We start from the raw sequence: 27087 nt of genomic DNA, 5'->3' as shown, positions 1-27087 counted from the left end.
CAAGATGGGACCAAGTCAGCATGCCTTCCTTAAAGGAAAATCTAGACTGACGAACCTGTTGGAATTCTTTTGAGGAGATTACAAGTAGGGTAGATAAAGAGGATGCAGTGGATGTTGTATATTTGGACTTTCAGAAGGCCTTTGATAAGGTGCCGCACATGAGGCTGCTTGCCAAGTCCACGGTATTACGGGGAAATTACTGGCATGGTTAGAGCTTTGGCGAGTGGGAATAAAAGGATCCTTTTCTGCGAGGCTGCTAGTGACTAGTGGTTTTCTGCAGGAGTTGGTGTTGGGACCACTTCTTTTTATGCTGTGTATCAATGATTTAGATGATGGAATAGATAGCTTTGTTGCCAAGTCTGCATACGATTCAAAAACTGGTGGAGGGGCAGGTATGTTGAGGAAACAGATAGGCGGCAGAAGGACTTAGATTAGGAGAATGGGCAAGAAAATGGCAAACGAAATACGATGTTGGAAAATGCATGGTCATGCATTTTGGTAGTAGAAATAAATATGCAGACTATTTTCTAAATGGGGAGAAATCAAAAAATCTGAGATGCAAAGGGACTTGGGAATCTTTGTGTGGAACACTCTAAAGGTTAACTTGCAAGTTGAGTTGGTGGTGAGGAAGGCAAATGCAATGTTAGCATTTATTTCAAGAGGTCTAGAATACAACAGCAGGGATGTGATGCTGAGATTTTTATGGTACTAGTGAGGTCTCACCTTGAGTATTATGAACAGTTTTGGGCTCCTCATCTAAGATAAACTGGCATTGGAGAGGGTTCAGAGGAGGTTCACAAGGAATGAACAGGTTATCATTCGAGGAACATTGATGACTCTGGGTCTGTACTCACTGGAATTTAGAAGGATGAGGAAACCTTTCGAATGTTGAAAGGCCAAGACAGAGTAGATATGGAAAAGATGTTTCCCATGATGGGTGAGTCGAGGACAAGAGGGCACAGCCTCAGGATAGAAGGGTGTCCATTTAAAACAGATGTGGAGAAATTTCTTCAGAGTGTGGTGAATTTGTAGAATTTATTACCACAGGCAGCTGTGGAGGTCAGGTCGCTGGATGTACTTAAGGCAGATATTGGACACAGCATCCAGTGTTACAGGGAGAAGGCTGGAGAGTGGGGCTGAGGAAGGAAAAAAAGATCAACCATGACTGAATGGTGGAGCGGACTCGATGGGCCGGATGGCATAATTCTGCTTCTGTGTTTAATGGCCTTATGTTTCACATACTGGCAGTAAAAGACTCTGATTCTGATGTGCAAGAGCACTATTCTCACATTCAGCTCAAAAGTGAAATGGCTCTCTCCAAACAGATAAAGGGCTCTTTAATTTCTATTTCTGACCAAATTATCATTGGGGAAAACAAAATGTCAGGATGTATAAATGTAGTATGTCAATTCTGGCTTTTGAAAATAACACACTCCATTCAGGGCCATGATTATATTTAGTGGGAATGCCTAACATTCTATACCATCTGAGCCCGTCACATGCTGCCAACACAACCTCCAGTCAAGCTGTTTGTGTATTTGACAGAGTAACCATAACTGGATTATTTAAACTGTCCTTAGCACCATTAGAAAAGATTGTACCCATAATAAATTGCTATAAACCTTTCTAAATAATGTAGCGATCTCAGTAGTTTTAATATTCTGTGCCTGCTAATATGATGAGCAAGGTTTTGGGCCTACTCTGGGATTTGGACCTGAGGACTCAATTTTTGGTTCGTAACGTTGTTGCTCACCTCAATTTTTTGCAGGATTTATATAAATTTTTTCCTTTCTCTTGAGTATTGAGTATTGGTCTTTTACTTTTTTTCTTTAATTGGGTTCTTTCAAGTTCCTTGCTTTGTGGCTACCGGTGAGCAAACAAATGTCAAGGTTGAGTAATTTATACATTCTTTGAAAATTAATGAATCTTGAATGAATAAATATGGCTCTGTTTAAAATAAAAACCTAATTTTCTCTTCAGGCTGGTGATCATTTGAACAGCAAAACCTTAATGTGTTCAGTACAATTTTCTCCTGTTTCCCATGACCAATGTCTTTGCACCATGTCTTAGTACAATCACTGCCAGAATCACATTCCTTGGTTTCAGTGAAATGCGTTTCAAAAAGGGACAAACCTGCTGTATTCAAAAGGGGGCACAGCCTCCTCCCCACCAGTCTCCCAATCCTCCCACAACCTGCAACAATCCTGGTCTGACAGTCACATTGTGGGTTTAAGCAAATGCACACTTATCTGTAAAAGGCCCTTTGAGAAATGGCTTCTCCTTTCCAAAATGCGTTGCGTGTGAACTGACCCATTATAAAACCTCTGCCTCTGAGAAATGATAATGAAGATCAGAATACTGGAGGAGGGCTGAAAAGGGAAGCTTCCCCCAAAGACCATAGGCACAAATATTCATGCACTCCAAGGGCAAGCAGCCCCCGCCCCCCAACTCAGTGTCCCTTGCTCTGAATTTGAATGAACTCCAGGGACCTTTTATTCAACTTGGAATTTCATCAGACACTTTTGAAACCTTTATGTTTACTGAAGAAAGTGTCTCTCACTCAGTGGGGTTTGCATAACAAAATACATATGCATCTCTATATCACACTGCCTGAGAAACAGCCGAACAAAGGCACCTCTGTTCAGATCAAGAACACCCACATGCTCTCTACTATCTGCTCAGTACAGATGCTTCTAGTTATGACCAAAAGGAATGGGTTTTGCCAATGCGAAGTTGCTCAGTATGATCTTATAGTACTCAAACACATTTAGTAATTATGGACATTTGCTTGGCCCTGTGGGTTAAAAGACTAATGAAGCAATACTTGGTGTCTATGCATTTTTCTCTGCTGTGTAAGTAACGGTGATGAAGTAGCTGGCAGCTGCTTTTAACAAAAAAAAACTGGATAAAGCTCCTCTTGTGTTGAGGATATTTTTCTGCTTTCGAGTCTATGTATCAACCCTGGGGTGATTCATATCCACAGGAACGGGCTCCGAAAGCTGGGGCTGAGTTTCCCAAATGGAGCCTTCCCTGGCCCTCCTATCACTTTCAACTTTTCTGATCTCTGAGTTGCAGGGCCTGGCTCCAAAAGAGCCAATGCTGGCCGTGTTCTCCATGAGTTTTTGCGCAGGGATTGGAAGGAGGTGCTCTTCCTACAGGAGACTCACCGTCTCACACACAAAAAAAACCCGATGGAAGCACAGTATACCAAGGGGCACTTCGGAGAACAAATGCACAGATCGATAAAGCCTTTTCAAACAACGTTGCTTGTCACATCTGAGGGACGGTTTCCACTTCATACAGTAACTTTAACAGGCGATTCCCTCCAGTGCAAACCACTCTCTGAAAAAACATTTTATTATATTTACTTTCTTGATGGGCAAAGACCAGGATAAAGCTGTTTCCCTGGTGGGTGGGAGGGAGGGATGGGAAAGGGGTTGTTTTGTTTTTCTGTTGTTGCTCTGCTGAAGATTATGGGCATGCTATGTTGTGTGGCGACTTTTCAGTGCTGCCTCTAGCACATCCAGTTGTTAGCCATTTCACTATATCTTTCAATGCACAGTGGACTCTGGTTAATTGGGCCATCAGTTATTTAGGGGCAGCCACTTATTTGGGATGATTCTTAAAGGACAGCCTTTCATTTATTTGGGATACCATATATCATGGTGGGGGGGGGGGGGGTGGGTTGCGATTTTGACGCAGCAATGAAGATGCGCTTCCAGGTGGGGATGGCATGAGAGCTTGGAGGGGAAGCTGCACGTATAGTGGAAGGGCAAATCGATCTTCATCAGGTTAGAGGCCTTCCCAGACGAACATAAGGAGTGGCCTCATCGCGGCACTAGAGAAGGCCACAGATCAACATGTCAGAACGGGAAAGGGAATTGGGTTTAAAATGTGTGGCCACTGGGAAGTTATTTGTTCTTCTCATTTTGGTTCCAGCTAAGATATAAGTCAGTGACCTTGTGATTTTCACTGACCACAAGTGCTGCAGGATAGTCACCATCTATATTATTCTGAGGTGAGTGAAACTCCCTGGAGGCAAGAAGCTTGATGTTGGATACAACTCAAAGAAAATTGTGACATGACTGCACCCCTGACATGGTTTCCATTAAAAAATTTGCATCTGGGATTAGTGTATTATAGTCTTTAACTGCTTACATCATTTATTTCCTTCCTGCACATAACTATGGACTGTAACTCTTACCATGATAACGAGCAGAATATTCTGGAAGTCATTTGGGAATCCCAGAGTGTAGGAACAGTACAGCGCATAATTTCCTTCCAGCAACTAAAAGAAGAACATTTTTTTTGGTAAAACAATAGCTTGCTACAAATTACGATATAGAACATTAAAACAAGGCTCTTAAGCATTATATTCCTTTGAGGAGGATCAAACATTGGCAGAAGCTGTAATTTCAAATCACCCATTTTCCTCTCACCTTCACTTCCGCAACCAAACACAACACCATCATTTGCCAGGCAAAACCTAGATATCTTTGCTTCTCGTACAGTTTTTGAGAGGATCTACCTGTTCATTTCAATGAAGAGTTATTGCAATTGCAGATTAGTTAAAACGGAACAGCCAAGAATGGTCATAATTCACCTTACATATAACGATTTGTGCTACTGATCTTGAGTACTTACAGTTTCCGGAATATCCTACAAAATCAGAACAAATGGGGTGTCAAACTTATCGCCACTAATCCATCTGCATCTTCTGATTGTTCAGATTCTGGAACTAATGATCACGACAGTCCAAACTGGACACCTCTCCTAATGGGTGCCATGGTAGTGTAGCGGTCGGCACAATGCCATGACAGCTTAGAACACTCTGGAGTTTGGAGTTCAATTCTGGTGTCCTGTGCAAGCAGTCTTGGTACATCCTCCCCACGAAAAGTGTGGATTTTCTCAGGGTCCTCTGGTTCCCTCCCACAGTCCAAAGACGAAAGGGGTTGGCTAATAGGTCATAGTAAAATTGTTCCCTGATTAGGTTAGGGGATGTTGGGGTGGCATGTCTCAAAGGGCCAGAGAGGCCTATTCAGCACTGCATTGCTAAGAAATAGAGAATCAAATTGCTAAAATTGTGCATCCACATGTCTATAAGGTTTGATATAAGTAAGTGATAGGCAGTTTGAGTGTTCAAACGCAGACCAGGTTTTCCTCTCCCGCTCTCTTACTTGCCTCAAACCCACCAGACTCCTTGTGTGACAAGGAACCCTGGATGAGCTAAGCATTAAGGAATCCTGATCTACAGTCTTTGCTTCTCCCCGTCCCCAGCCAGGAATAAGTCCCACATCTGACCCCATTCCACTTCTCACATCTGACCAGGATATTTACAACCGCTATTCCCTCTAAGCAGCACAGATGCACGGCCGCACTGTAAATGCTCCCGTGCACATAGCCTTTGTTACAATGCAGCCAGAATTTTCTTTTGTATCACTTTGGAATGATGCATATAAAATTTTGAGATCAATGTTAATTTAATTGTGAAATACCCTGTAATTAATTGTGTTAAAGAATATTATCCATTAATTTTCTAAATAATAAATGTACCAAAACCTTTATTTTGAAGCAATTTAGGGCTTCAATGTATTTACATTGCCAGTGTTTCAAGTTACAACACTGCTCCAAATTGTAACAGTAAACCCAGAATGGAAGTCAATAGAATATTGTTAATAAACTGCTGGTCTGCTAGATGCCAACACCATCTAGTCAAAACATTTTACTTTTGCCATTGTGATTGTCAGCGGCTCTGACTGCCTGACATTGTTTACTTGTGTTGTGAGTTGTGCCTTGTGTCTTCATAGTACATATATAAAAAAAACTTCTGCAGTGTCGTGTAATTTTCAGGTCATGTAAAAATTTCCAGCTCAGAGCAATGGCTGGCCTACACAACTGTTAAAAAAATTAGAGGGAATATGGTTTACAACTCCTGCGCTTGCTGAGCACAGAGCTCAGTTGTCAAGCTCACACGTGTCCTCCACTTAAAGTCCTAGATTCTGTTTATTACACATCTGAATACCGTTTCACAATGTAACGTCCAACTACCACTGAAAATTTACAACCTGAAGTCCAATTCCGTAAGGTTTTGATTTTCTTTATTGATTCACTGCTCAAATCTCTCCTCGGGGTTCTCCGGGCTCTCTGATTTCTTCCCACCTTCCAAAGGGGTACGAGTCAGTAAGGGCTAATGAGTTGTGGGCATGCTTTGTTGGTGCCAGAGGCACGGTGACACTTGTTGGCTGCCCCCAGCACATATATGGACCGTGTTGGTCACTGCCACAAAATATTACACACTTCACTGTCTATTTCGATATACATACATGTGACAAATAAAGTTGACATTTTTAGATCAGGGGCTCCCAGCTGGGGGTCCATGTACTCCTTGGTTAATGGTAGGGATCCATGGCATTAAAAAAAAAGGCTGGGATCTTTAAGGCTTTGGTCTGTACTGTGAGTGTTGAATACAATCTGCACCAAATGACATTAGAAAGATAACTGAGGACATTCCATTCAAAAATAATATTCTTACCATAAAAGCTAATGAGGTAAACAGGAAGCCAATGATCAATTTCACATAAGGTCCATAGCTCATGACAAGTTTTAGTCCTTTCCAAAAGGAGAATGGTTTCTGTGCCTTTTTGTTATGCCGATCTGGATTCAATAGGAAAAAGTGAAAATGAGTCAGAACTAACTTGAGTGAACCATGTCCCGCCTTTATTCAGGCCCCACTGCAACTTCACTTTCTTTACTTCATGCTCCAGATTCTCACTTGATCTAAGGTTTGGATTCCTCATTCACATGGCTTGTTCCCTTTATCTTTGCCATCTTCAACTCAGTGCTATTTATTTGCCAGATCTTCAGAATATAAAATTAAGGATTAAGGCTTTATAAGGTGCAGGTGAGGCCTCATCTGGAGTATTGTGAGCAGCTTTGGGCCCTTCATCTAAGAAACGATGTGGTGACATTCGAGAGGGTTCAAAGGAGGTTCATGAGGATGATTCCGTGATTGAAAGGTTTAACGTTTGAGGAGTGTTTGATGGCTCTGGGCCTGTACTTACTGGAACTTGGAAGAATGAGGGGTGACCTCAATGAAACCTATCGGATGTTGAAAAGCCTTGACAGAGTGGATGCAGAAAGGATGTCCCTATGGTGGGGGAGTCTAAGACCAGAGGATACAACCTCAGAAATAGAAGGATATCCACTTAGAATGGAGATGAGGAGGAATTTCTTCAGCCAGAGGGTGGTGAATCTCTGGAACTCGTTGAGGAGGCCAGCTCACTGACGGCGAGACAGCAGAAGGATGGGGTTGACAGGATCAGCCACGATGAAATGGTGGTGCAGACTTGATGGGCTGAATGGCCTAATTAAGATCTTATCTCTTATGGTCTAATATCACCTCTTAATTTTTAAAATTATTATACTTTAAAAGTTTGCACATTGGTTGCCTCCCAGTCCTTGCATGTTGATTTTGTTTTCCCGCTGACTATGTTGTATTTCTTTGTTCTACTGTGAATGCCTGCAAGAGAATGAATCTCCAGCCAGTATTCAGTGACATATACATACTTTGATAATAAATTACTTCAAAATATGAAGGCAGTGGGAAAAGTAATCCACTTCCCTTCCACGATGCTAGATGCGAAAACAAGTATTCGCTACAAGAGCCCTAGTTTCCATTGCAGACGCGTGTTCATTCCTCTGCAATGGAAAGCAGATTCCTCTATATGAATGCTCATAATATACAATCCATTCAAGTTGCACCTTCTTTGCCAATTACTATGAACAGCTTACAATAAAAGCACCCTTGGTAACTTCTGGATCCCGGTAAACATGGGTTCTTTAAGGAATATGAAAGATGACCAAAGTGTGGCTAGGTACGATGACGTCTCTGAAATTGATGGAGGCAATTATAACGCTTGGCAACATAATCGCTGAGTTGCCGCGCCCAGGAGGAAAACGATCTTTATGGTGGTCAATTCCCAAAGCAGACAACAGGAGAGATGTAGCTCAGCACATTAGCTCTTTGTAAAAACCCAGCTCTCCTTTCTACAATAGATCAACATGAAGGAGTCTGTGACAGCAGGGTCAACCTTTGGTTTGTTCAGAAATGGAAGAAGTTGCTGGAACAAGCCTTTAGGTACTTGAGATTTTCAATAATATTCACGTTACTGGACAGCTGCAAATAATTCACCGCTGAAACTTTACTATGGAAATAATTACAAGTTAGTGTTCTGATGCACTAACTGCTTTGAATGTCATTAGTCACTAGTCAGCTCCATCATGGGCACTAGCCTCCATAGTATCTTCAAGGAGCAATGTCAGCGTTCATCTTTAAAGACCCCCAACACCCATTTGATGCCTCGTTCTGAAGGCACACACTCAATCATTCAGGAACAGTGAATCATTTTTCCCCTCTGCTATCCAATTTCTGGATGGACATTGAACCCATTAACACTATCTCACTACTTTTTGTATTTCTACTTTTGCACTATTTATTTAATTTAAATATTTATTATTTTTTGAAAAATACATCCCATGATGCTCTGAACACATAATCAGTGATGCCACCTGAGGTCATTAGGTGCTTCAGGTCTTTCAACGTCAGACACCCTCACCCAGGTGGCCCAGCCAGGGTTGATCAAGCAGGTGCTGCAGATCCCCATCGACTTGCTCTCCTCATCCAGAGCCATCTTGAGGCTTTCTCTGCTGCCTCGGTCATGTTGCCGATGGTTCTCTGCCTCAACTTCACTACTTTTGCACTATCTATTTAACTATTTAGTATACTGTATATACTTACTATAATTCACAGTTTTTTCCTACATTATTATATTACATTGTACTGCTGCCACAAAGACAACAAATTTCATGACATACGCTGGTGATATTAAACCTGATTCTGGTTTTGAATGAAGGAATTAACCCATTACAAAACAGCCCCCAGAACAATTTGCAACATATTCAAAGTAAAAAATTTAATTTCTATCCTAATGCAAATTACTACCATATTTATTCTGATAAAAAGTAATGCCTCAGGTCTTTGAAACTGTTCCAGAATATAGACAGGTTCCTGTTGGGGTAGAAAAGGGGACTGACATTACACAGAGAAAAGAGCTTGACATTCTGGAATCCCATTGTGATAAGAGCACAAGGCTTATTGAAATTAGCTGCTTGTTTCATCTCTTTCCTTTCCTGGAAGAATGATTTGTTTATCGAAACAATAGCTGAAATGATTGTAATCTGTGATGTGTTGTAAGAATCTTATCGACATGTTTCTCAGTAAAACACCAAAACTCTTGGCTAACGTGCTGTCAGGGTCAGCCACTTGCTCTGCTACCTTCCTGTACTCAGCCAGTGAACGGCGAGTCTGTGGAATTCATTGCCACAGACGGCTGTGGAGGCCAAGTCACTGGGTAAACTTAAAGTGCAGGTTGTTGGGTTCAGTCACACATAGTATCACAATCATGGAATTAAAGGTTCCCAATGTGCCCCCCCCCCACCCCCCACCGACAACCCTGCAGCTTGAGGCCCAGTCCTCGCACATACAAGACAAAAAACCCATTTGGGTTACTAATACAACGACACAGAATATGCATGAATATAGTCCAGACCCGACAGCCCACCGAGATTATTTGTTGCCCGCAGTATCCTCCGACAGGCGACACCGCAACTTGAGGGCCAGTCCTTGCGCATACAGACTAACAGTGAAAACACAACCACACAAATACATATGTATGCAGTCCAGACCCTTCAGTCCATGTGAAATCTTCAGTAGATCAAACTGCACCATGCCTCTCCCCAAGTGGTGTGCACGGGCTCAGACGCCTCTCCCCTGGCGGCTGTACAGCAGGAAGCCCTGCGGCTTGAGGCCCTGAGCCTATTGAGAGCAGCCAGAAACAAAGATTCTGCAGTCGCCCCTGACTGAACGGCTGAGCAGACTAGACGGGCCGGGCGATCTGATCCTGCTCCTAGACCTCACTCACAAGTCCTGTTTGATGTTTTGAAGTTCAGGACAAGAGGAAGTGGAACCATTTAGCTACTTGCTCAGTCCTGTCTCAACAACCAAGAAAATATCAGTTGCGAGGGCAAACAATAACATCGTATTTTTGTTTCAGATAGAAATAGCAACAACGTGTACGGTGACAGCGCGGCACTTGTAACCTTCACTGACAATGTTCTACAGTGTCATACTTATAATAAAGAATACCCAGTCAAATAACATATAGAACCTATGCTTTATTTGACTAGTTCTTCTTTATTAAAAGTATTAATATATAAGTGTTCCTGGCACGGCAAGTACCTTCTCAGACTAAATTATGCCCCGGATACCAATTCAGGAACTGCCATGTTGAGCCTACGGGTTCCCCATGCAGTGCCAATATCACTGAACTGAATTAGACCCCAAATAGCCACTCGAACTGCATCACCTTTTGCCGTGTCTGGTATAGAAACATCAATGCCTTTGAATGGAAAACCCCACAGAACAGTAGTGGATATAGCCCAGTCTATCACGGGTAAAGTCCTTCCCAGCAAGGGTCCCATCTACATGGAGCATTGTCACAGCATCCATTATCAGGGACTCCAACCACACAGGTCGTGCTCGCTTCTTGTTGCTGCCCTCAGGAAGAAGGTACAGAAGCCTCAGGACTCACACCACCAGGTTTAGAAACAGTTAATACCCCACAACTATTGGGCTCCTGAACCAGAGGGGACAACTTCGCTTACCCCATCACTGGACGGCTCCCAGAACCCATGGATCACTTTCAAGGACTCTTCATCTCATGTTCTCGATATCTCTTGCTTATTTATTTATTATTATTGCCCTTTTTTTCTATCCTTTTATATTTGCACAGTTTGTCGTCATTTGCACACTGGTTGTCCACCCTGCTGGATGCAGTCTTTCACTGATTCTATTATGGTTAATGGATTTGTTGAGTGTGCCTGCAGGAAAATGAATCCCAGGGTTGTGTATGATGACATATATGTACTTTGATAATAAATGTACTTCGAACTTTGTGCCAAGTACACAGTAGCAGCTACAAAAAAGTCTTTCATGAATTTGGATGTGAACAAACTATAAGGCAGGAAAAATAAATCGTCAATGCTTCGGGCTGAGACCCTTAATCAGTCCTGAGAAAGGGGCCTCGGCCCAAAACAGCGACTGCTTATTAATTTCCATAGATGCAATTTGACCTTCTGAGTTCCTCCAACATTTTGTGCGTGATGTCCTAGATTTCAGGCACTTGCAGAATCTCATGTTCAGATTTTCTTCATACCATTAACTCAGAAAATTGGGCTGTCTGGGAACAATTCTGGTGGGATCACGTCCAACAGCATCCATTTTGTTCTTCATTTTGAAATAAAGAAGGGAAGCTTCTTTAGCTCAGTGTACATCCCAGGCTTTGCAGTGGGTACCAAATTAAGCTGCACAAGACTCAACGTGGTTGTCCTCTTTCAGGAGTGGTCCGAATGCTGAAGGAGTTGTACTCTTTCTGCTTCTTTAATCTTTTGTACAAGACAGTGTCACATTTTTATATGAACAGTTACCTTGCAATTTTCCTTGAAAGCTAAGTCTGTTGACCAACTGAAGTAAGAATTAAGGAGAACCACGTGAGGAGAAATGTTTTATGTTGCCTTGATCAACGCTGCTCAAGTATCAGGAATTGAACAGTCTGTGTTCATTTTGGAAGGAAATAGAACTCCATGTCTTCACCAAAGAATTCAAAAGGACTGTCACCATGTCCAGGAACCAAAGTTACTGAATGAAAACTACTGCAGTCTCATTTTCAACCTTGCAGAACGTCACGGATGTTGTTACACAAGAGTTGGATTCACTCCTGAAGTAGGAGAGGGAATAGCAGGTGACTAGGATGTTTCCAACCTCTTTCAAAGTACTAAAATTCCAGGTCAGTACCATTATCAAAGAGCACATACGTCCCCATATACGACACTGAGATTAATTTTCCTGTGAGCATACTCAGCAAACCTATAGAATAGTAACTATACCAGGATCAATGAAAGATCAACTAGAGTGCAGAAGACAACAAACCGTGCAAATACAAATATAAACAAATAGCAATAAATAATGAGAACGTGAAATAATGAGATAAACAGAGATTGCTGATTGTGGGAACATTTCAATGATGGGACAAGTGAGTGTAGTTATTGCCTTTTATTCAAGAGCCTGATGGTTGAGGGGTAGTAACTGTTCTTGAACCTGGTGGTTTGAGCCTGATGTTCTAGCATGGACACTATGGGCTGAATGGTCCTATTCAGGAATGCATCCTTCACTGTCACCAGCCAGCAGCTGAGATCAGAACACTCCACTCCAATTATAATGCTGACAGAGCTAGAACTGAGAAGTTATGATTGACCAATCCACATTTTTACTCATAGTGAAAACAATTTCACCACAGGCTACAGCTGGGCATCAACGTTGGGCATGTTTGAAAATAATCCAAATCTTTCTATCTCAGCAGCTCCGCATTGGAGATACAAGAGACTGCAGATGCTGGGATCCCCCCCTACCCCGTGGGGTGGTACGGTAGTCTGGTAGTTAGCAGCGCACTTGACAGTGCCAGCTATAAGACTGGGATTCACTTCCTGCTGCTGTCTCTCTCCGTGACCATGTGGATTTCCTCTGGGTGATCTGGTTTCCTCCCACATTCCAACAACTTGTGAGTTGGAGTTAGTAGGCTGTGAGCATGCTCTGTTGACTCTGGGAGTGTGGTGACGCCGGCGGGAAGTCCAGCAGATCCTTGGCACACGTCATTGTACCTTTCTCAATGTTTTGATGCTATTATTGTCATCTTTATGCGATGCAGGTGAACATGTTCCCATAACCATGGCAGTTCTTGGCAAGTTTTTCTATAGAAGTGCTTTGCCATTGCCTTCTTCTGGGCAGTGTCTTCACAACATCAATATTCTTCATAGATTATCTGCCTGGTGTCAGTGGTCACATAACCAGGACTTGGGATGTGCACCAGTTGCTCATATGACCATCCACCACCTGCTCCCATGGCTTCATGTGACCATGATTGGGGGCTAAGCAGGTGCTACACCTTGCCCAAGGGTGACCTGCAGGCAAGCAGAGGGAAGGATGTATCTGCACTCAGTAACCCATGTGACAACTAAAATCAATCTTTGGGAAGATCTTTACCTTTACCCATTTTTTCTCTTCCTGAACCACCAAATTTTCTCCCCCACAGGCCCCAGCTCTCACCCCTTCTTTGCCCATCAACCACACTGGACCCATCTGCCCATGCCACCTCCATTATTTGATTCCATGTTCCAGCTTCCTTTCTGTCAGATTCCAACATCTGCAGGTTTTGGTGTCCCCACCTATCATCACCCAGTCTCTGTCACCACTTCCTCCTCCATTGGCCTATCACATCCACTCTTCCTTCCTCCATCAGCCTATCACATCCACTCTTCTTTCCTCCATCAGCCTATCACATTCACTCCTCCATCAGCCTATTATCTCCACTCTTTCCTCCTCCATCTCCTTATCACATCCACTCTTCCCTCTTCCATGGGCCGATCACCTGCAGAGTTCTTCCAGCGCTCCGCTTGCTGCTTTAACCTCACTGGGGATTTTCATTCCGAAGAGAGTTATGAGAGACAGAGTGAGAACTAACTGCAGTGACTCTCTGTGCCCAATGAACTGAACTCAAGATTCTTCCTCTGAATCACTGAAGCTTACAGCAATGGAGGCAGCCATTTGGCAGGTCATGACTACGTAGGATTCAAGCCTACATGTTTATCATCCCTGTTACTTCTGCTCGCCATTCATTCCAACTGTACATGAAAGACCACCAACCAGGCAAGTTAACACTACACAGATGCAGCCAGCTTTTCTGAGTATTTATACCTGCATCTTTGGTGCTCTTTTACTTCCTTACACAAGGGGCCTCTGAAGCAGCAGTTGTACATCTTTAAGATTCAAGATTCAAAAACTTTACTGTCATTCTAACCGTACGTCAGGTCTGCAGGGCAGAATGAGACAGCGTTTCCCAGGAGCGGTGCAATCATAACATAACAAACGCAACAGTAAATAATAGACATAACAATAAATAGTAAAACACAACAGCCACATGTCAGTTAAAAACAAGTTATAAGTGTCCAGTGCAAGTTAAAAGTGTCCAAAGCAGAGTCAGGTAGAGCAGCTATTTAGCAGTCTGACTGCCTGTGGGAGGAAGCTGTTTAGTAGCCTTGTGGTTTTAGTTTTGATGCTCCTGTAACGTTTACCTGATGGCAGAAGAACAAACAGTTCATGGAGAGGGTGTGAGGGGTCTTTAATGATGTACCGTGTAGAATGTAGTTAAGATATTAGTGGGGAATGATGCCTGTTTAAGCTTCCTCAGAAAGTGCAATCTCTGCTGGGCTCGTTTCACAATCCCAGTGGTGTACCAGGTGAGATTGTCCGAGATCTGCACCCCAAGGAACATGTTCTGCTGACTTATACAAACGTGCCATGGAGATTTCAGAATACCTTTTAGATATTCTTGATTATGGTTGAATGGAGCCAGCAGGGATCACAAGTACTCAAAGGAAGGGAGTTGATTGGTGAAGGAAAGTGGAAGGGTGGTGGAGGGGAGAGAGAGATTAACGGGGGCTGGGGGTGAAAGGTGGGTCTATTGACAATAGACAATGGCTGTAGGAGTAGGCCATTCAGCCTTTCGAGCCAGCACCACCATTCAATGTGATCATAGCTGATGATCCACAATCAGTACCCCGTTCCTGCCCTCTCCCCATATCCCTTGACTCTGCTATCTTTAAGAGCTCTATCTAACTCTTTCTTGAAAGCATCCAGAGAACTGGCCTCCACTGCCTTCTGAGGCAGAGCATTCCATAGATCCACAACTCCCTGGGTGAAAAAGTTTTTCCTGAACTCCGTTCTAAATGGCCTATCCCTTATTCTTAAACTGTGGCCTCTGGTTCTGGACTCCCCCAACATCAGGAACATGTTTCCTGCCTCTAGCATGTTCAATCCCTTAATAATCTTATATGTTTCAATCAGATCCCCTCTCATCCTTCTAAATTCCAGTGTATACAAGCCCAGTCGCTCCAATCTTTCAACATATGACAGTCCTGACATCCCTGGAATCAACCTCGTGAACCTACGCTGCACTCCCTCAATAGCAAGAATGTCCTTCCTCAAATTTGGAGACCAAAACTGAACACAATACTCCTGGTGTGGTCTCACCAGGGCCCTGTACAACTGCAGAAGGACCTCTTTGTTCCTATACTCAACTCCCCTTGTTATGAAGGCCAACATGCCATTAGCTTTCTTCACTGCCTGCTGTACCTGCATGCTTGCTTTCATTGACTGATGAACAAGGACACCTAGATCTCGTTGTACTTCCCCTTTTCCTAACTTGATGCCATTCAGATTCAGAGGAGTGGACAGGCAGGAAGAAAAAAAATCATAATGGCAAAGAATATTAGAAAGGAAGAAAAAAAAAACAAGCCTTTAAATCAGGGGTTTCCAACCTGTTTGATCCATGGACCAACACCATTACACAAGGGGTCCATGGACCCCAGGTTGGGAACTCCACTGCCTAGTCCTGGAGGCTTACTAGTGAATTACAAATCTATAAGTAGTTGATAAGAACACAAGAAGTAGAAACAGTAGTCGGCATTCTGGCCCATTGAGACTGTGCCGACATTCAATAACATCATGACTGACCTGGCTGCAGGCTCAGGTCCACCTACCTGCCTTTTCCCTGTAACCCTGAACTTCCCTGCTATGTAACAATCTATCTAACCGTGTCATAAATATATTTAACAAGGAAGCCTCTGATGCTTCCTAAAAGAATTCCACAGATTCCCTACACTCTGGGAAAAGCAGTCTCCCCAACATTACTGTCAGCACCTCTCTTCCATTCAGTAGTATCCTTCTATATAAAAGCACAGCGACTGAGTAGCATCTTTAACAAATGCAGCCCACTGTAAGCACCTTACAGTTAGGAAAATAGTTCTGTAATTGGTGTTGTGAGGTAGTTGGTCTTGTGGGCCACCCACAGAGAGGTTCCACACCCATCAACATAATTATAACCTTAAATTTGAATACACTAAATAGGTGGGCTGGAGATCTGAGATAATGACCCTGCCCTTGGTTAACACATGCAAAAGTGCTGCAGGAACTCAGCATCTATGGGGAGGATTAAACAGTCGACATGTCAGGCCAAGACCCTGCATCAGGGCTGGAAAAGGTGGTGATGGAAGCCAGAGAGGACCCCCTTCCTTTCCAGTCCTGATGAAGGGTCTTGGCCTGATACATTAACTATATTTCCCTCCATAGATGCTGCCTCGAGAGTTAGCTACTGACACAGTGAAGGAAGCCCTGAACAGTACCAGAGATAGAGGGCCTTCATTGCTCTCCTAAATGCTGGCGGCATAATGGACAACAGCACATAGATACTGCCTGACCTGCTGAGATCCCCCAGCACTGTGTGTGCGTGTGTGTTGCTCAAGTTTTCCAGCATCTGCATAATCTCGTGTGCTCATCATTTCCAATCCTTTATTAAATTTGCATATGGAAATGAGCAGGGCCGCAGTCCAACTTCATTTGAAAAAAATCGCAGCTCCAAGTCTATAACTCCACACAGCACGTAGGAAAGTCTATCCAGAGATTTGTCCCTGCCGTGCACTTAAACCCACAGCTGCTGATGGAATGTAAAGTGTCTGTGGCTGTATGTAGTGGAATTTCACTTTGAAATACAAATGCAAAAATCTACTTCTTCTGTTTCACTATAGCGACAATATGTTTCTATTTATAAACAGGCAATAATTACCATCTTTTTCCTGGACTCCAGCAAATAAGATAATGGCACACAGAATGTACACACCACCAATGACTCCAGCTGCCACCATGTAGGCTCTTTTCTGCACAAGGGACAATGTGTACACATCAGTCATGGAATATTCCAGAAAGGCAATAAGAAATGTAATTCAAGTTTCTGCTTTGTACACATACAAATTTGAAACAAAATGGCATCAATTTCAACTGAAATTTAAAAATCAAAACCATGAGTACGTACCAATTGGGTGATGGAAGTGTTGGAGTTGTACTGAGTGCTATTGATGTCAATTCTAGATATTGAGCTGTTAATGTCATTTTTATGAATACACGGAGAATCTGCTCCGCCAACAATCTGGCCTTGTATTGCTGTTCCCAAGACTGTTCCCAGCACCTCCACTGTCATACCTGCAATGCAAGACGCACCAATCACTAACTTTACAGCATCACCCTCCCACTCTGAATACAAGACCTGACTGGTTGCTCACAATTAATTCTCTAGAGTACCCAGTCAGGTCGTATTATGGAGTTAGGATATATAGCAAAATAATTACTTCAGCAACCAAACTTTAGACCCGAATGTGGATTGTAGATTAAATTTAAAATGCAGTCCTGGATAATAGTTTCCTGAAGCTGTGCACACTAGTTCATCATTCATTTTGTGTGTCTGGAGTGTGAGGGTGAAGAAGCAATTGTGAAAGTTATATGCAATTCAAAGGAAGCGTTGTGGATATATTGTAACTCTAGAATTGTCCTTTGATCTTTAGCACGTAAAATGCCATGTAATATTGGGTCGAACAGGCCTCTACCTCCAAGAGTGTCTCATCATGGTTGAATAAAACACTTCTGTATCCACTAGCTTTGGTGTCTCTCCAGCGACTTTGTTCATGTTACAACATTCACTATCGCCAGTTCGCACGCGATGCATGATGTAGACGATCATTCCATGACCATGGTTATTCTTGGCAAGCTTTTCCACAAAAAGTGGTTAAGCATTGACTTCTTCTGGGCAGTGTCTTTACAAGACGGGTGACCCCAGCCATTATCAATACTCTTCAGAGATTGTCTGCCTGGCGTCAGTGGTCGCATAATCAGGACTTGTGATATGCACCAGCTGCCCATACGACCATCTACCACCTGCTCCCATGGCCCTGATCGGGGGACTAAGCAGGTGCTACACCTTTCCCAAGAGTGACCTGCAGGCTAGGAGAGGGGAGGAGCACCTCACACCTCCTTTGGTAGAGACTTATCTGCACCCCAACACCCTTACCTCCGCCATCACCAATGCCCTTTAAAAATCCAGAATAGTACTTTAGCCTTAGAAATAAATGCATCACAAAAACCACTGGCATTAAAACAGAAGCACTGAATATAAAATATTTCCACATCTCATGGAGGAAGTGAAAGCACTTTTAGGAGAACAACCAGGATTTTAAAATAATTGGATCATGCCCTTGTGGATTCTGCTGGCTTTTAATTTCTCTATTCCTAATTTTTATATGAAGTACGTTGTTTTATTTAGATGTTGAATCAGCCGGCTACTCAAAGTGATTAAATACTGTATCCATATGGTTAGAGATAAAGGCAAACTACAGGAGTCCTCACACTACAGGCTATGGACTGAGGGTAGAATGGGGAACATGGGTGAATTACATTCCAGATCACTTAGTGTCAAATTAATTGTTACTCTGGATCCGATGAGGCCCAAAATAAAATACAAAGATAAAGAACACAGTAACACACACAATAAATATAAATGCATAAAATAGTTTATATACATCGATTGATTGTATGTCCATAAAGTGATGCTGGGTTGTACGTAAGGTGATTGATGGGAAATAATATAGTGGTAGAGTTAGTGGGTGGGGGTGTTGATCAGCCTTACTGCTTGGGGAAAGTAACTGTTTGTGAGTCTGGTGGACCTGTCATGAATGCTATGTAGCCTCCTCCCTGATGGGAGTGGGACAGACAGTTCATGAGCAGGGTGGGTGGGATCCTTCATGATGTTACTGGCCCTTTTCCGGCACCTTTCTGTTTGTATGTCCTTGACGACAAAAGTAATTTATTTATGAACAGAAGCTTTATAAACATATGGTGACTTTTATTATTGGAATTTTGATGCATCTATGACCCAATGGACAAAAACACAAAGATGAACTAACGTGATAGAGGTTAGCACCACGCTTTACAGTACCGGTGACCCGGGTTCAAACCTGCCACTGCCTGTATGGTTTTTATATCCTCGTGGAATGTGTGGGTTTCCTCCCACAGTCCAAAAACATACCAGTTAGTAGGTTAATTGATCATTGTAAGATGTCCCATGATTAGTCCAAGATTAATTCAGGGGATTGTTGGGTGGTGTAACTTGAAAGGCCAGAAAGGCCTATTCCATTTCAATCAATCAACCAATTAAAAAAAACAGGAGAACCATGTCATAGATCTGCAGGAAAGTAACTGAGAAGTGCAAGATCTACAGTGCAGTGATAATTGTATCCTTACCTCAAAATAAACCATTAAGTACAAATACGTTCTGGAATAGTGTACTTTTGCTAAAAATAATTATGAACGTTGCTGGATTACAGACTCAAAATCAGAGGAAGTGAAATATATGGTGTCACTTTGGTTAGAAAAGCATAAAAGGACAACATAGTCCGCAGGATGGAATTCCAAAGCGGGTTCAGGAACCAAGATATCTGAGGATACAAGTCCTTGCAGGACAGGCTGAAAAAGTGGTTGATAATACAGGTGGGAATCTGATGTTGATATAGGGCAAGTACGACCAGTTTTAGTCACAACTTATTTTCTCAATCAGTTATGTAAAAAGCAACAGAGAGATTTACCTTGAGGTGCTCCAGAGAGTCTGGTATTTGGTTAAATCAATACCAGGAAGAGAATAAACACTGAGAGGAAATTCAAACTCATGGTTCAATAGTATGCAAAGTTATTCTGTTCAAGTTGGTGGGAAGGTCTAGTGATCGACAAGAGCATTGTCTATGTAAAAAAACATATTTTTCTTTACTTTTACAGCAGATCGGCTCATCTGGAACCTACTGCTTACAAAAGGGAAATTAAATTAAAACGGTGTCTCTCAAAAAGGAATTGAAAATGATCATCAGTGAAAGGGTGCTAAATAGATGCAAAGTTCAAAATTAATATATTATCAAATTACACTGAGATTCATTTTCTTACAAGCATTTCATTTTCTTAAATCTATAGAACAATAATCATAACAGAATCTATGAAAGACCGCGGGGACTTGGGCAAAAGACAACAAACTGTGCAAATACAAAAAGAAAGAAATCATAATAATCAATGCGACTCCTTGAAATTGAGTCCATTGGTTGTGGGATAATTTTAATGATGGGCCAACTGAACTGAAACTCCCCTTTGGTTCAAGAGCCTGACAGTTTGATAGTTTTAGTAAGGTTTGTGTGGAGGTTGTGTGGGTGCGATGCCAACTCAGAGCCACCCATGTTGGAGCAGCAGTGGACGAAGATTAAGCCAACCCCAGCTCATGCCATATGAAACAACAAAACTAAAAGACAGAATGGACTCAGCATATCAGATTCCTACCTTCCACACTGTAATGATTCAGTGATTCCTAAGTTGTCTCTTGTGGGTATTACTAGCTGCAGTTACAAACACATGCTCCAATGAATCAGACCCCTGTTAGGAAAACCAGCAGGCGTCTGACTCAACGACCAAAAACCCACAGGAACAGTTTACTCACGATAGGCAGTTGCAGAATCCCTTTCCTTCTGGTCCGTGCTTATGAACATCGTAAGTGCAGAGTAGGGAACGTGGAAGCACTAGGAAAGAAAGTGAGTAATTTATTTACAAACAGAAGCCTACTATACATATGGTGATTTTTAATCATTGGAATTTTGATGTCACATTTTGAGATACAGTGCAGAAAAGGCCCATCTGGCCCTTTGAGATGCAGCATCCAGCAACCACCTATTTAACCCTAGCCTAATCACGGGACCCTCCAAGAGAACCACAGCCTTGTACTGGTTAGGAGGCTTGTGCGCCTCAATGACTTGGTGAGCTGTGTTGGCTAGAGTCAGGTCCTCGGTAGGGTCACCCACGCCAAGCAGGTCAAAGGGTAGAGGCCAGACTAAGAGTGGTCCACCGGTCCTCCAGGATCGGGGGTTCAGCTCAGGGCTAACAACCCTGACTGGTCAAACAAAACTGTTACAGAAACAGCAATGAAGGATCCTTCTACACCTGGGTGGCCGACAGACAGAGACGGAGGACCTACCTTGCTGCCCTAAATGCCAGTGGCAGAATGGGCAGTAAGTAATCATGGGACAATTTACAATGACCAATTAACCTACTAATCGGTACCTCTTTGAGGTGTGGCAGGAAACCGGAGCACCCGGAGGAAATCCATGCATTCCACGGAGAGGACCTACAGACTGCTTCATAGATAATGTCACAATTGAACTCTGAACTCTGACACATTGAGCTGTAATAGCTACACTACTACACACTACACTACTGTGGCGCCCAGCTCACCTACAACCAGGTGACAAAAATACAAATAAAGATGAACTAAGGTGATGGAACCACGTCATGGGAAAACAAGTCAAAAAAAACTTAGGGGAACACTAACCTTCAGCATTCGCAAAAGATGAAAGTTCAAATTTGCATACGTCACCATGTGCTATCATGTGATTCATTTTCTTACAGGCATTCACAGTCAATACAGAGAAATACACCAGTATCAAGGAAAAACTACACACAAAGATGGACAATGTGCAAAAGATGACAAAATATAATAATTAATACTGAGAACGTGTTGTAGAGTCCTTGAAATTGAGTCCATAGGTTGTGGAATCAATTCAGTGTTGAAGTGAGTGAAGTTATCTGCACTGGTTTAGGTGCCTGATGGCTGAAGGGTAATAACTGTTCCTGAACCCAGTGGTGTGGGATCTGAGGACCTTCTTCCCAACGGCAACAACAGGAAGAGAACATGGCCGAGACTGGCACAGAGGACGCAGCCTCAGAATAGAGGGGCGTCCTTTCAGAACGGAGATGAGGAGGAGTTTGTTCAACCAAAGAGTGGTGAATCTGTGGAATTCGTTGCCACAGGTGGCTGGCTATATTGGGCACATTCAAGGCCGAGGCTGATAGTTTCTTGATTAGTCAGGACATGAAGTGATATGGGGAGAAGGCAGGAGACGGTGGGGGGGGGGGGGGCTGCTGAGAGAGAAAGTGATCAGCCATGATGAAATGGCAGAGTAGAATCGATGGGCCAGATTCTGCTCCTAATTCTTATGGAAGGGGTCTGAAGCTGTGGTACTGGGCTGTGGGGGCAATCAAATGAGACTTGAACAATACTCATTAAAAGTCATAAATTAATTGAAGAGAGAACTTGCTACATGCAAAATACACTGCACTACAGTTTGTTTCTGCTAGTGAGGTGTCCTAGCTGTTTTTAAATTGAGGTGAGTGTCTGTATTCAACTCATTTGGTATACAGTACAGAGAGGCTGATATGTGATGGAAAACTGCGGAGCTGGGCTCAGCCACCAGTGAGTCGCTGTATTAAATATCAAACACAGAATAACCACATGAGGTATCCAGAGGACGTGCATTGAAGCTGGGAAGGCGTAGGACCATTTGCTAAGTACGCCTGCAGAAAAAGAATCTCAGGTTTGTATGTGCTGTCATGTATGCACTCTGATAATAAATTTTACTATGAACTTGAACTTTGGATAAGGATTTTTTTTACTCAGAGAGTGCTGGGTGCCTGGAGCGTAGTATGCTGGAAGAGGCAAACACACTAGAGGCTCATAAGAGATATTCAGATAGGCACATGGATGTAAGGAGGATGGAGGGATATGGACATGGTGTAGGTAAGAGGGATTAGTGTGTGGGTGGTTTTGATTTGTTTTTGAGCTGCTTTGTCACAACATTGTGGGCTGAATGTTAGAAAGAAATTGAGGGGAGGGAGGGGGTGTAATGCAAACAAAATTATTGATCGCCGGGACAGGTATGAACTTTGCACTTACCAAAGATGTTGCCGTTAAAGAACTAGTGAAATATTCCCGCAAATGAAACCAATCCGCCTAACCCACGTAAAGAGAGCTGTTTCCGGAGAAGACACTCCAATAGGCTTTTTCAATGTCTGGACAAGGCTGTTTTCTCACAACAGGAAACATTATTCACACAGAAGCACTGAATCATGTGTTTTCCCATAAAAATGGGTGTAATTTCCCCAAAAGTTGCATGGCGGCAATCCAAAGATAACAAGTGGCCAGCCAGACCAATCATTCGGGAAAATGAGGTCTGGACACATACTCTTGTTAAAAATTATGATGCTGCGGGTTCTGAATGTTCAGATCCATACTGGCATTTCTGGAATTAGCCGTGGAATAACTCTGACGCTGAATAATGGATTAAACTGGATCGGTTTCAGCTTCATATATGCTGAGCGCGAAACCTTAAAAATGGCATCGGTCAGCCTGTCTGTCACCCCTCCCCCTTACCCCCCCTAAATAACAGACACCAGTATATATCGAGTGACTTTTATGGATGAGAGCTGAGATTTTTTTTTCTGCAGCGTGTTCTGCAGTTCACAGAAAAACCTTAACCCAGCCTGATTATCAGAAGAGTTGGAATAACATTCCACCTGGGGTTAGCACGAGGCTTTACCCTATTGGCGACCAGGGTTCAAATCACGCCACTACCTGCAAGGAGTGTGTGCGTTTCTCCCCATAATGCAAAGAAGTACCAGTTGCTAGGATAATTTGTCATTGTAAGTTGTCCCGTGATTAGGTTAGGATTAAATCGGAGGCTTGCTGGGTGCAGCTCAAAGGGCTGGAAGGGCCTATTCTATGCTGTATCTCAATAAGTAAATTATGTTCAAATTAATTTTTTTGATTCACTTGTCACTGAACGATTGAGTTAAAGTGGCCTCCATAATCAAGTACTTACTGTCTGCAGAGACTGGAACATGCAATAGAAGATCAGGTACCAAAAGATTTTTCCAACCTCTGTTACGTTTCCATCTGGCACATACCATAGGAGGAAATAAGAGACTACTGCAAATGGTGTAGAGCAAACAATCCTGGAAAAAGAACAATGAAAAAAACTATTTTATTTCAATTAAAACTTACCTCCTGTTCTAGTGAACTAATATTTTATTGTTGGCTCAGATCCTGAGTGGTACGTTTACCAATGTTTGTTCATTTTGTCCTGGTTCGGGCCGATCATGGTCTTTCCATGACCATGATTGTTCTTGGTAAATTTTTCCTGCAGAAGTGCTTTGCCGTCACCTTCTTCTGGGCAGTGTCTTTACAAGGCGGGTGACCCCAGCCATTACCAATACTCTTCAGAGATTGCCTGCCTGGCGTCAGTGGTCACGTAACCAGGACTTGTGATCTGCACCGGCTGCTCATACAACCATCCACCACCTGATCCCATGGCTTCACATGACCTTGATATGATGGTGGGGGGGGGGGGGCGTTGCTAAGCAGGTACTACACCTTGCCCAAGGCAGACCAGCAGGCTAAGGGGGGGAGAAGGAGCGCCTTAATTCTCCTTTGGTAAAGGCGTATCTCCACCCTGTCATCCTACAAAACACTGCCTTCCGTGACTATTGTAACTCTCTGCAGCAATTGTCAAGAGGATTTTATTGGTTGGGAGACACACAGAAGTTACTCAAGTCAACGGCCACATTTTAAGCACAACTGCTCATTAATGCAAGTATTTAATCAGCCAATCATGTGGCAGCAACACAATGCAGAAAAGCATGTAGACATGGTCAAGAGGATCAGTTGTTGTTCAGCCGAAACATCAGAATAGGGGAGAAATGAGATTCAAGTGACTTTGATTGTGGAAAGACTGTTGATATCAGATGGAGTGGTTTGCGTATCTCAGAAACTGCCAGATTTTCGGGGATTTTCACCCACAGCCGCCTCCAGGGTTTACAGCCTCCTTTCATTGCCCCCTCTGAGCTACCTTGCTCAAGTTGCCATGTCGCCAAGCATTTCACCCAGAAATAGCTCTACTTGTAGCTGAACATCCAAAGTCCCACACCACCAAGGTTCAAGAACAGCCACTTCCCTTCAGATGTTTGGTTCCTGAAAAAATCTGTACAAACCTAATCAGTAGACCATAAGACCACATGACAGAGGAGCAGAATTAGGCCATTTGGCCCATCGAGTCTGTTCCATTATTTCATCATGGCTGATCTATTTCCCTCTCCGCCCCAATCTCCTGCCTTCTCCCCATATTCCTTCATGCCCTGATCAATCAAGAATCTATCAACCTGGAAATAAGACGGAAAATGTGTAGCTCGGGTGATTGATTGTTGGGTTGAGTTATTTGTCACCATACAAGGAGACATCATCCCCCTGAATGCTTGGCCTTTATATATTTATCAATCAGCTGATTGATCATCATTACGGAAACTCAATTGTGACAAAGGGCGGGGGTTTCATCGCTCATTGGTTGCATGACAAAATCAGTGTGTTATGGTCTGGAATTTTGCCCACGTTGGCTTACAAATAGGATAGAGATTTACATGCCTGTTTGTGGAACGTCATGCTTCCAGGAATTCCCTCACATGCTGCGCATGAACTGCATACTGATGATATCTCCTTGTACAGTGACAAAATGTTTCCATATGGATGGCCAAGATTGGGGAACAACTCAACCCAACTATCTACCAACCTCTGCCAATGATTTGGCCTCTATGGCTGCCTGTTGCAATGACTTCCACAGAATCATGACTCACCAGCCTAAAGAAATTCCTCCTCATCTCCATTCTAAGTAGACGTTCTTCTATTCTGAGGCTTTGTCCTCTAGTCTTAAGACTGTCCACTATAATTTCCCACTCTGGATCAATAAAGTACTTATTCTTCTTAAGAAACATCCTCTCTATGTTCACTCTATCTAGGGCTTTCAACATTCGATAGGTTTCAATGAGATACCCCCGCATTCTTCTGAATTCCAGTGAGAACAACAGGCCCAGGGCCATCAAATACTCAATAAGCAGCTCTATGACCATTTTACACTAAAATGGACTCGTTTATTTATTCTGATTGTGCTTTTTCTTGTAAAAGATTGTGCTCAATTTATGCTCATCTTGTAAATGTTGTGTACCTGACACTAAGTGGTGCTGGTGCTGCTGTAAGAAAGCTTCTCATTGCACCTGTGCACACATCTAGCTGGGCATATGCCAATAAACTTTAATGGTACGAGTTACCAGCTGTATGCCAATTGCTCTGCTTCCTAGCGGGTGTGTAGAGACCGGTTACGGCATAACCAGTGGCAAGGAGCTGATTTTCCACTGAGTGAGACTCAGAACCGCGACTGCCACGCTTAATCCAGTGCTAGATAGGGTTCACGTTTTCAGCCAGTAGATCAGAGAAAGATCTTCAATTAATAACACAAGAGGTTCTGCAGATGCTGGAAACCTTGGACAACCCACATAAAATGCTGAAGGAACTCAGCAGCTCAGGCAGCGTCTACAGAGGGGAATAAGCAGTTGATGGTTTGGGCATTGGTGTTTCCGTACCAGGCCATGAAGCAACCATTCAGTATACTCTCCAAGATGCATCTATAGAAACCTGTCAATGTTTTAGATGATATACTGAATCTTTGCAAACTTCTAAGAAAGTAGAGGCACTTCTACTTTCATGCTGAGCTCAGGGCAGATCTTTGAAATGATAGCACTGAGGAACTTTAAAGGTGCTGGCCCTCTCCACCTCTGATCTCCCGGGGAGGACTGGGTTAAGGCCCTCTGGTTTCCTCCTCCAGTATTCCAGCGACAATCAGCTCTTGGGTTGAGTGAGGGGCTGTCAACGTGGCATCATTCAGCCAGGTTTTCGATCCCCCTCTGATAAGAAAAAAAGAGCAAATTTCATTAGAATTCCCAGTCCTTTCCGTTCTGGATCTAGGAAACATTTGGCATGGTGTTGGGACAGGAATCTGGAGCTGACCACACACCAGGTCTTGGCGGACTGTTACTTTGCATTCCAAAGATGAAGGCGCAGCATTGCGCTACCACTTGTTCAACAGAGAGCTCCTTTGTTTTAACCCCTCTGCGTCGCCCTGTGAACCAAGAGGACTTGAAGGCGCTCCAGAGAATTAACTGTGAAAGCAAGTGTCAAGTCCAGGAAAACAAAAGCAAGTTTTAGCTCAGCCACGTCGCCATCGCTGTTCACTGCTCTGACAGGAAATCTGAAAGATGCAGCCAGGACTCGAGGAGTCAAGGTTGGTTAGGTTAGGTCTTTGTTCCCTTGAGTGTGCAGTAGGAGAATGAGGGAAGCTGTTCTA

At 43.1% G+C, this 27087-nt stretch overlaps 1 protein-coding gene across 1 annotated transcript in view; it reads right to left on the bottom strand.

Moving 5' to 3' along the window:
* The window catches only part of LOC132383523 (sodium-dependent lysophosphatidylcholine symporter 1-like), a 70541-nt gene that overhangs the window by 13033 nt on the left and 30421 nt on the right, over positions 1-27087 (bottom strand). Inside the window, exons 8-13 of the mRNA XM_059954614.1 lie at positions 23740-23872; positions 20529-20607; positions 17040-17206; positions 16794-16884; positions 6533-6654; positions 4205-4288 (exon numbers count right to left, since the gene is read on the bottom strand). Coding sequence (XP_059810597.1) covers positions 4205-4288; positions 6533-6654; positions 16794-16884; positions 17040-17206; positions 20529-20607; positions 23740-23872 — 676 coding nt within the window. The remainder of the gene's footprint in view (positions 1-4204; positions 4289-6532; positions 6655-16793; positions 16885-17039; positions 17207-20528; positions 20608-23739; positions 23873-27087) is intronic.

This window comes from Hypanus sabinus, chromosome 30, assembly GCF_030144855.1.
Source record: "Hypanus sabinus isolate sHypSab1 chromosome 30, sHypSab1.hap1, whole genome shotgun sequence".
Lineage (NCBI taxonomy): Eukaryota > Metazoa > Chordata > Chondrichthyes > Myliobatiformes > Dasyatidae > Hypanus > Hypanus sabinus.
The sequence above is the reverse complement of the archived record's forward strand: the minus strand, read 5'-3'. Positions and strand labels throughout refer to the sequence as shown.